Source organism: Falco rusticolus, chromosome 18 (genome assembly GCF_015220075.1).
Source record: "Falco rusticolus isolate bFalRus1 chromosome 18, bFalRus1.pri, whole genome shotgun sequence".
NCBI classification, from domain to species: domain Eukaryota; kingdom Metazoa; phylum Chordata; class Aves; order Falconiformes; family Falconidae; genus Falco; species Falco rusticolus.
The window spans coordinates 6,089,194-6,099,647 of record NC_051204.1 but is presented as its reverse complement, the minus strand read 5'-3'; the positions used below and the strand labels follow the sequence as shown (position 1 = coordinate 6,099,647).

Here is a 10,454-nt window from a genome sequence, read left to right as displayed (position 1 = left end):
GGGGCAGCCGCGCGGAGCCGCCCGCTATAGCGGAGAGCCGCGACCTGTCCCCTGCCGAGGCCGCGGTGTCTGCACCCCCACCCGCTTCCTGCCCGGAGTGGGCGGGCCGAGCCTAATGAGGGCGGCGCCGATTGGCTGCCAGAGGGACGCTGCTTTCCGCCAGCCAGTAGGCGCGCGTGACGCTGCGCCGCGCGTGAAGCCGGACAGAGGGTGAGCGCGCCTTGACGGGACCTGCCGCGGCCCTCGTGCCCCGCGGGCGTCCCGCTCCGTTCCCCGGCCCGATGCGGGCGGCGCCCCGTTCCCCGGTCCGGCCTGGCGCCCCATGCCGCGCCACAGGCCCCGGGCAGGAGCCGCGCCAGCGCCTCGGCCTGGGGAGGCGGCGGCGGCCCGGGTCGCCCGGGGAGGCGCCGTTCTGCTGCCAGGGCCCAGCCTGGCGCAGCACAGGGAGATCTGTTCGGTACCAACCAAAAGGCCCGGGCGGTTGCTCACGGTGGTAGTTGTGGTGGCAGCTTTTCCCGCACAAAGATAACGATGTATTTTATGATATTTTTTTTTTTCTTTTTAACTGCAGCCGCCTCAAGCCGAGCGCCAGGCCTGCCGATGCGCCAGAGCCCCAGCCGGGGCTGAAGGGGGCAGCAGGAGGAGGGCTGGGGGTAGGGGGGTGCTGGAGGTCGCGCTTCAGCGCAGCTCTCTGCCCCACGGCACAACGGATGGGTGGCTTGAGGCAGGCAACTTGCGCTGTGCTTGGAGAACAGGAGGAGTCGGGACATGAGGGAAATCTGGGCACCTCAGACTTAAAAAGCCGCTTCCTCAGGGCTCTGGGTTGCATCTCCCAGGGCACCATTCCTCACAGTAGGAATAACTTGCTGAGTTTTCCAGGCTGGTTAGCTTCTGTGGCTCCCCTTTCAGCTCGCCCCATGTTTGATTTAGTAGACGCAGGCCAAATACACCCAAAAGATGGTGTGTATTGGGGAGAATTGGTTCTGGCTCCTGCCCATAACATCTGCAGGAACAGGCTGGCCTCTCTACCCTTGTGTACAGTTCAAACCCAAGCTCGTTAAATATTTATACCCAGTACCATGTAAGTGTACAGGCCCTTTGACAGTGCAAGTGTTTTCAAACCCTGTTTGGCTGTGGTTTCTAGACTAACCCTTCCAAGTGCTCTTTTACCCCTGCGGTAATTATCGCACCAGCCGCCTGCCTGCAGAGGTATGTAGTGGAGGGACAGAAATAGCAGGGTTTTTTGGAAGCACGTCCTGGCTGAGGCTGGAGGCCAGAGTGTCAGGGTTGCTGCAGTTAAAAACCCTGTGTTTACATGGGCAGGAGAGGGTTTTATGTGTATTTTTAAAAACCATGGCAGTGGAGCTGCCACCCCTACAAGGCAGCACACCAAAGGCCTGATTCTCCTTCTGCAGCATTAATTTTTGCAGGCTGTTCCAGAGGATGTTTAACCTGTAGCAATAAATAAACAGCCCCTCTGTCACGAGGGGACGAGGTACTCGCTTGGCAACAGAGCTTAGGATTTACATCAGCCTCTCAAAAAGCACTGATGTTTTTTGTAAGTGCCCTGTCTGATTCCCCTTGAATTCCCCCTTGTTATTGCTTAAGTTAATCCCATCTGTTTGCCTGGTGTCTAGGAAGGGAAAAAAGCATGTGGTGGTGCTGCTGCAGGCTGGCGTTGGCTCTCAGCAGCCATGAAGCAAAGTTGCTTTGCAAGGCTGCTGGCAGATGCTGCTGGCTTGTGCTCTTAACTCTTGGTTCTTCCCTCTGCTGAATTGCTTCCAGCTGCCACAGGACTTATCCTCCCCCTCCTCCTGCCCAGACCATGGGTCTAGTTCTGTTTGTAGGATTGAGTTATGACAACAGTGTCTTTTCTCCTAGCAAAAAGGAAGCAGTGCTGAGTCTTCATCCATCTTCAGCTGTCCCGCAGGCCTGTGTTCCAAGCTGCTGCCCTTTGGTACAAAGCAGTGTGGTCCCTGTTCATGGGGGACAGTGTGGGCAGCAGGTGTCTGGTTCCTGTTTGCACAGAGTCTTTTGAGGGTTGGTAGCCATGGTGTCTGGAGGGAGGTGTGACACCAGAACCAGGTTAGGCAGAGCAGTTGTTACCGAGATTGTTGGGTTTTGGGGTATGTGGCTCACAGGGAGAGGTGACGGCAGCTGGGTCTCCCTTACTATGGGCCAGGGGATGCTGAGGGATGTCTACCAGCAGCCTGTGGCTCCTGGCCAAAGGTGATGGAGCCAATTTCTTCTCAGAGGAATGGGGCAACAGCCGCAAGCTGCGGCTTGGGGAGGTTCAGGCTCCTCATCAGTGAGGGTGGTGTCACCCTGAAAAAGGTGACAGCAAAGTCAGGACCTCTGACCTTGGGGATCTGCAGGGCTTGACTTGGCTTGGGCTAGTGTTGGTCCGGGGGGGCTGGAAAGGTGATGCTGCGGCCTGTTCCCAGCTTGCTGTTGCCTTTTTGGGGGTGCAGATACCACCCTGCTCACGGGACTCCCTGCTCCTGTCCAGAGCTGCCTCTGTCGCTGAGCCTTTTGGTTTTAAAAGAGCTTGAGCGGCATTTAGAGGTTGTAGGGTTTGATTGAGTGGGGAAGAAATCTCAGTGTGGAAAACTCTGAGAGAAGTTGTCTGCTCCGTGTTGGCAAGAGGGTTACTGGTACCCTCCCAGCCTCAAGGCCATCGGCAAGCCCAGACTCCGCTTTTAGTGCCTCGTTTGCAAGCTAACAGACACAAGTTTGCTGGTTTCTTGTGTCTCTTGGGTTGCTGATGACTCTGCTGGCTTCCAGATAGCGTGGGGATGCATTTTACTTGCTGTCTTGTGTGCTTTGCATCCCAGTTATATCACAGGTAGCTTATCTCCTTTTATAGCCCGGTTGTAGAGATTAAGCAGGCCTCTCCCTCTCAGTCCTCATGTTTCTTGGTCCAGGCTGTAGTGTTGTCTGAATTCTTCCCCTTTGTCATTCACCCTGGGTCCCCCTCAACAGCTGTGCCAGAAATTTCCTCTGATTTAGGGTGCTGTAGGTGAGACTGTGGCTTGATGGGTGGAGATGCTGAAGGGGAACAAGTTGTGTGGAGCTGCAGGTAAACCAGCTGGAGGAGCTTAGGGCTGGTTCCAGTTGCATGGCCAGAGTTAGCAGTGTCCAGGGGAGCCTCATTTAACTCAATGCTGTTCCTCAGCCTGTAAAACAGGGGTACTCAGCTCAGAGGGGTGCCAAAATTGTGCTAATGTCTCAATGATGCCCTGAGAACATATGAAAATGAGCTTTGAATGAAGTTGCCTGTTTGGGATAAATATTTGATGTGCACAGCGTGAACAAAATGTCCCTGTCCTGGCATGTTTGAAGCTCTTTTCTTTCCATTTCAGAGCACAATGTTCCTGGTCGGACTCTCGGGTGGAATCGCATCTGGGAAGAGCACGGTGGTGGCCGTACTCCGGGAACTAGGCTGTGCTGTGATTGATGCTGATGTTATTGCCAGAGAGGGTGAGTGTTGCATAGTTGATCTTTCTCTCGGAGGCTCCCCTGACGACTGGGGTTGATGCGGTGAAGCGCAGGCAGCAGAGGGTGCTCTGGGTGCGTTAGAGAAGCGCTCCCCTCCCATTCCCCAGTCGCTGGTGCTGCATGGAGCAGCTGTCTGGGAATGGGTGGAGGGGTGGGATTTGAACTAGGATGTATTTCTAATAAAGAAAAAAAATAAGATCATGTCCTAAAATAAACATCTTGGCCTGAGTTTGCTTCTCCTGGAGTGTAATGCTTCCCAGCTTTGAAAGCCAACTCTGGGCAAAATAAATGCCATTCTGTGTAAAGTGGGTTCTCTTGGCTAATCTGATGTCCCTCCTAAGTCCCAGGACACCCATCCTGTAATTTGGTTACATTAGTTGGGATCACTAACATGCTTGAAAGAAAATTTCCTTCTGTGCTGGATGTTGCTTGCTTGGTTATAGTGAGAGATCGGCCCACAAATTTACTTGTGCCTTAACACGCTCAGAAAGAAGAGGCTCCGAATATCCCAGATTGGAGGGAATTCAGCCTGTGCTTCTGCACAGTGTGCTTGCCTCTTGCTGCTGTCAAAGTGTGCTGTCCTGGCAACCAAAAAGACCCACAAATCCAGATCTGTTGCCTCAGCAGGACTGGAGCAGACCCCGCTCTCCCTGAGTACCTGTGTGATGTGGGGCAAGATGTTAATCCCTCTGTGCCACTGGGCTAACAAGGAGAGCAGTACTCACTCCGGGAAGGGCAGCTGATTTTGTATGCAGAAGGTTTCAGGTCTGCAGCTGAGCAGTGGTGCAGGAAGCGTCATTTTGAAGTGCCTGCGCTTTTCTATGTGGTGAAGAACTTACTGTGCAGCCACTCAAAGCTGTGATGCTCTTAACATTTTATTGCACTGTAATTCCCCTCAAGGTGCAGAAAATTTGCTGGAGGTGCTAAAAGCCCTCAGAGACGATAGGAAAACACTACAGATTCTCAGCGTCGGTTTTCTACCAATCACTTCATTTTTCTCCAATTCCTTTTTTATGTGTGTTTATTTACTATATGGATTTCACCCATCCTGAAACTGCCTCAATGTGAAATTCAACGGGAGGAAGAAATTGGTCTTAAAGACTTTTATTAAGTTGGCCTGAGGTTACAACCTGTGGCAATGTTCCTGGATTTTGGAGAGAAAATTATTTACAGTCTGTGATTCTCTGTGGTTAGCCTCAGCTTGATCTTAATTATGGTTTTATTACTGCATCCTTTTTGTTGGTGATTTTTTTTGGTGGCTTTAAAATTATACGCTCATGTAATGTCAGAGTCCCTGCAAACTGGGACTTGAGCTCTCAGAAGGTTTCTGTGTTCATTCTCCTGAATTCGGTGACAGAGGTGAAAGACAGTAAAAAAACAAACTGAAAAACCCAACAACCACGAAACACTGTAGTAGCAGCCAGAGCCAACTTGTAGCAGCCAGGCTGTATTCACCTAGTGCTGAAGTTTCCAGCTAAAATAAACCTGATGCCGGTCCGGGTCCCTTTAGGATCTCCCTGCTCGACCCCGTGCCCTGCAGGTGGTGGGGATTGGCTCAACCCTGTTCCTTGGCTGGTAGCCATGAGCGAATCCTCCCGCCCGCCCTGCTGACTTCTAACCCCAAGCAGCAGCACGCACGAGGGAGGGTTGTGGCGCTGAATTAATGTTTGCAGGATGCTTCGATCTCTTGAGTGCCAGCCCTCAAAGGGACCTTGGGCTGAGAGGCTCTTTTGCAGATGCTTTCCTGCAGGACTGATGTCAGGTGTCTGCTGGGCTGCAGCGCTGAGCCATGCCAGTCTCAGTTCAGCGTGTGCTGGCAGGCAGATGTGCTGCCCGCTGAGGAGAATAAGCTCGGTTATTTAATGAACAAAACTCATTTGAGGCCGATTGCTGATGCAAACACTGACTGTGCTGTAGAACTGGCTCTAACCTCCAGCTGTTTTATGTTATCAGTGGTGCAGCCCCACTTCAAGGCCTATCAGCAGATAGTGCATTACTTTGGCCCTGAGATCCTCTTGGAGAATGGAGAGATAAACCGTGAGGCTCTAGGAAACATTATCTTCTCCTGCCCGGAGAAACGGCAGCTGCTGAACTCTATCACCCATCCGGAGATCCAGAAAGAGATGCTGAAGCAGATCTTGAAATACTTTGTGCTAGGTAAGAGGCTGTGTCCCAGCACACTGGGACTCCTGCTCAGGCAGGAGCTGTCCCTGCTTGCTCTGTCTTTGGTTTTAACGTGGGGAGAGGGACAGGGAAGGAGAAAGGGAACCGACACTGAGTGATGGCCTTTGTGCTCTGCCATCGCTGGCCTTTTGTGTCGGCGTTTGGAGGATTCATTCCTGCCTTTCACTGCTGCCCTTCACCACCTTCTTCTATGGTTTAGAGTACATCTGTAGGGCCTGAGAAAAGCATTGTGAGGCCTCTTCTGAGATTACTTGCTGGATAATGTCATACCTTCTGAAACGGCCAAATATTCTTCCCTGCCCCCAGCCTCCTCAGGCTTCAATGAAAGCTGTGGAGCCCTTTTAGTCTCGATAAGGTGAGAAATGGGCTGACAGCTGTGGTTTCCAAAGTCCCGCTTTCCCCCCTGATAAATGTAACAAATACAGCTGTCAAACTTGGTCTAATCAAATGCCAGATAAGATCACCAGCTGTTTTGGCGGTCTCCGTGTAGACAGAAGGATGTCTTAATAGAGTCAGTCTGGTTTTGCGGAACTTATCAAAGCTGAGCCCTGTGACAGCTGAATAGGCCTGTGCTAGGAAACTGCAGGGGCTGTGCTCTGCTGCGGGGTGAGGAGGAGGAGAAAGCGCAAAGGAAGCAACAAGCAGGAAAGCCTGGAGCCAGAGATGGAGTCTTGAACCCAGGGCTGCTGGTTCGGGAGGCGGATGCTGTCCTGCCCTCGGCGAGAGTGCTGTGTATCTTCAGCAGGCTGCTTTGTCCTCATTAGTCAGGTTTTAATGATTTGGGATAGCTGGATGTTGTCTCTAAGGATTGCTGTGTAAGGAAAGCTCTTATCGATCAAACTGTAGGGCAGCAAGTAGTCTCTCTGGGCAGAGATGCTGGTAAAATGGTGGCTTGTTGGATGATGATGTCTTCGTCAAGGCTTTTATTGCCACGCAGAGCTTGGTTAGGGGGTTTGGGATGTAAAGATGGGACACCAGGGAAACTGGAAGTGCCTCTGCAGCTGGGGGGCACGCAGGGGAGTGAGGTGCTGACTTACAGCTTTCCCCGACCCTCGCCTGCTCCCCCAGGCTCAGCTGGGCATCTCCCCATGTCCCCAAGCTGCCACCTGCCCAGGGAATTGGTGCTTGCAAAGGGCAGAGGCATGTGGAGAACCTGGGGTGGGTGGCAGGGTCCGGGAGGACAGCGACTGGTGGTTACAAGCTCTCATCTGCTGGCCGCTCCATGTGGTGACTGGTTTTAAACCAAACTGGGCTAGTTTTGGTGAGGTTTCAGGCCCTGGGGGCACCCCCCATATTTCATTGTCACAGCTGTGAGAGGTCTGCAAGAATTTCCTTGCTCTCCTTGGAAAAATGGAATTGTTTAGCCAAAGCTTTTCATAAAGGGAAGAAAACTGAGCTGGGAAACATCGGCTCAAACGACTGCAGCCTGCCGAAGTCCTGGACCAGTGAAAGAGGAAAGCAAATTCTGCTGTGGGCACTGCTCCCCTGGAGAGGCCAGCAATGATGGCGTGACTGCTGCTCTTGCCAGCCAGGCACAGGTGCTTTCATTTGAGCTTCTTGTTTCGGGTCCTCATTATATTTCTGCAGCTTCACCTTTGGTCTGAGATCATCCAGATTAGGGGTTGGTTTGTTGTTTTTTTTTCTCTGGAAACTTGGAATGAAACCATTTCCTCTCCAAGAGGGAGGAAGGCGATCAGGCTCTGCTCTCCTCCCAGCTGTAATCACGGAGCTGTGGAGCTCTCCTGCTTGCTTTGCTGGAGCAGCTCTGGTGTATGTGCAGCGTGAGGGATTTGGGAATCTGAGTAACGCTGTTACCTTTTTTTTTTTTTTGTCATTTCTGCAGGCTACCGCTACGTGATCCTCGACATCCCACTGCTCTTTGAGACCAAAAGGTTGACCAAGTTTATGAAATACACGGTCTTGGTTTATTGGTAAGTGCCACACAAACCGTCAGGACTGGGACACTGCCACCTTTCTTAAAGGCTGGGGGGGACCATGACATCCTTCCCGCTTTGGTGAGGATTTAGCTGCAGCCCTGGTGTGGAGCCTATTGATAACGCTCCCTCTTTTCTGTAGGCTTGAGAAGTGACACCTTCCTTTATCCTGGGGTCGAGGGGCTTCTTGCTGAGGTTTCCCTGTACATTGTACAGGGAAAACTGCTGTCTTTGGGCCTTTCACAACCTGCACTCCACTGGCTGGGGCAGGTTTGGGGGGCTGCCCTGGTATTATGAGCTGTGGGAATGCCAAAAACATGCAGCAGGGTCAGCCTGGGCAACGCTGCGGGGCTGGTGCCGCTGCTCTGAGTGCAGGATGCCTGCACTGGGTCTGAAATGAAGCAGAGCACATCTCTCCCCCCCGGACTTTACCCCAGCTATTCCCTCTCATGCAGAGAAAGGCAGGCAAACCCCCTCTTCCCTCCTGCACCCCCATCTCAGCATCATCCTCCCATCCTGGCAGCGACCCGCCGACGCAGCTATCTCGGCTGATGAAGAGGAATGGGCTGTCCCAGGCGGAGGCAGAAGCTCGCATCGCCTCCCAGCTGCCACTGGACGTGAAGCGCAAATTAGCTAGTCACATCATTGATAACTCTGGGGACCAGGAGAGCACGTGCCGGCAGGTCCTGAGGCTGCATGCTCACTTGGAGGATTCCCTGGATTTCCTCTGGGCATGGCTGGCGGCGGGCACGGTTGTAGCTGGGCTCGGAGGGCTGGTGTACCTCCTCCTCGGGCATTTCATCTCTTAATTCACCTTTTCTTTTTGTCATAGAAGAGGCCTGAATTTCCAGGTTTGAAAAGGGCAGTGAAAGGCCACCTCTTTTAATAAGCTTTGCCAGCTGAATGCAGACGTTGGGGTGAGGCGGCTCCTTGCAGACTTCCCAAGGTGAACACAGGGGGGATTTTTTCCGGCACTGTCTTCCCATCTCCTTTCTTCCTGCTCAGGTTCTTACCCATCAGCTGTGCCTGTGGCGTGGGACCTCTCCCTTTGGGTGGCTTCAGCCTGTGGAGGGGGTGAGGCCCTTGTTGTCCCCACGTGTGTGTGTACGGTGGGACCTCCGTGGATTTAGGCACTTTAATGTCTTCCAGGACAATCTCTTCACTGGGGGAGTAGCTGGGCTCTGGGGTCATGTTTCTGCTGACAGGTGTCCCCAGGTTGATCCCCTCCTAGCTCACAGCCCTGGCTAATCTCAATGTAGACGTGGGTTTTCCCCTTCTTTCACATTGATTTAATGGAAATGTGTTAAACCTGCCTGGTGGGGGACAGACAGCACCTCATTTCACACGGGTTAGGTGTTCAGCTGGCTGCTTGCCCTCCCCCCTGCCCTCTTTATTTCTGTGATCATCACTTGTGGGTCACCCTTGGTTTCGGATCCGAGGGTCTGATATGCCCCTGGAGCAGGCTGAGACCTGGGACCGGCCTCACTGAAACTCATTTACTGCCATTTGAGTTTTCTTTCAGCAGCAGTTTCCTTGTGGGAGGGTATGAAATCTGGGCAAAGCGGGTGCTGGCTCTTCACGTTCACTTTAATAAAGCGCTGAGCAGCAGCCGGCTCCCCGCGGCTCTGCAACCTGTGGGCTGTGAGCGCTGCTCTTTCCTGGCCTGCTCCCAGGTTGTTCCTATGCCGGGGCACGGCTGCGCTCTGTAAAGTTCACCGCACGCAAGCAGAGCTGACGAGCACGCTCGTGCTTTTTCCCTGGTACACATTGCTGAACCCAGGGAGCTTTTTGGAGCATCTGCCTCTGCCATGAGCTTCCTCGGGGAGGGCATGGCTTTGTGTTAGCTCCAGTCACCTCACCGTGTGGGTCTGGCTTCCCAGGATGTGATCCTGGGACTTGCTGGGTTTTTTGTTGTTAGTGCTTTCCCCCAGGGCAGCCCTGCCCCCCTGCCACCCCACTGTCCCAGTTTTTTGAGAAAGGTGGGTGTCGCTGGCTCCTGCCTGCAGTCGGTGGTCCCTGGGGTCCCGTGGGATGTTTGAGCTCCCACCTGCCTTCCCACCCTCCTGCCTTCTCACTGGCCCAGCAGGCAGGGATGCTGCAGAGTGGGGTGGCATCTCTGCTTTCCCCGATGCCAGCCTTTGGGCACAGGGACCTTTCCCAGAGTGTCACAGCCCTGTCCAGCCAGTGTGCCCCCATTTTGGCACCGGGCACCCTTCCCACCCCCTCCAGCTCCTCTGAGGAGACCCGGTGGCCCCTGTGCAGCTACAGCAGAGCATCCCCAAGCTGGGGTACCCCAACTTCTCAGGCAGTGCTGGGGGGAGCTGTACGCAATCGATACCTCTGTGCCAGTTCTCTCTCCTGCCTTTTTTTTTTTTTTTTTTTTTTAATGCTCCCTTAATTGCAGTGGTGATGTCGGGAGTCCCTTGCAGCCAGCCATAAATCAGAGCGGGAGAAGGACGGTCTCAGCCCGAGATAAGCTCTGATTGCTGCCCCCCTCCTGGCTCCCCGCCTCGGCGATAAATGGGGCTGCGGAGAGGCCGGGGGGCAGGAGGCAGCGAGACGAGCCCGGTAATCGCATTTGGTGCTTTGCTCCTGCCACGCTGACGTGCGCGGGCACTAACGTGGTTAGCCAGCCGTGGGGGCTGCCGGGGCCGGGGGGGCATGGCCTGGGGGTGCGGGACCGCCGGGGCCGGGGGGGCACACCTTCGCGACCTGCGTGGACCGCGTGTTGGCACCTGCTGGGGAGGGCTCCTGGGCCTGGGGGTGCTCGGCCACCGAACACCCCCCCGTGGGTGCCGCGTGGTCCCCAGCATCGCCCCCAGACCCTCGGGGACGAGC

General features: G+C 54.1%; 1 protein-coding gene across 2 annotated transcripts; it reads left to right on the top strand.

Annotated features, from left to right (window-relative positions):
* The first annotated feature begins 121 nt into the window (after positions 1 to 121).
* Positions 122 to 9,336, top strand: DCAKD (dephospho-CoA kinase domain containing). 2 transcript variants are annotated; one of them, XM_037411012.1, is made up of 5 exons: positions 122 to 210; positions 3,363 to 3,480; positions 5,452 to 5,655; positions 7,526 to 7,613; positions 8,140 to 9,253. In XM_037411012.1, the coding sequence occupies exons 2-5, from the start codon at positions 3,369 to 3,371 to the stop codon at positions 8,423 to 8,425; spliced, it is 690 nt and encodes a 229-aa protein (XP_037266909.1). In that variant the 5' UTR covers positions 122 to 210; positions 3,363 to 3,368; the 3' UTR covers positions 8,426 to 9,253. The 2 variants fall into 2 exon arrangements, with proteins under 2 accessions (XP_037266909.1, XP_037266910.1); XM_037411013.1 differs by lacking the exon at positions 122 to 210 and adding an exon at positions 1,891 to 2,040 and having other exon boundaries at positions 8,140 to 9,336.
* Positions 9,337 to 10,454: the final 1,118 nt, after the last annotated feature.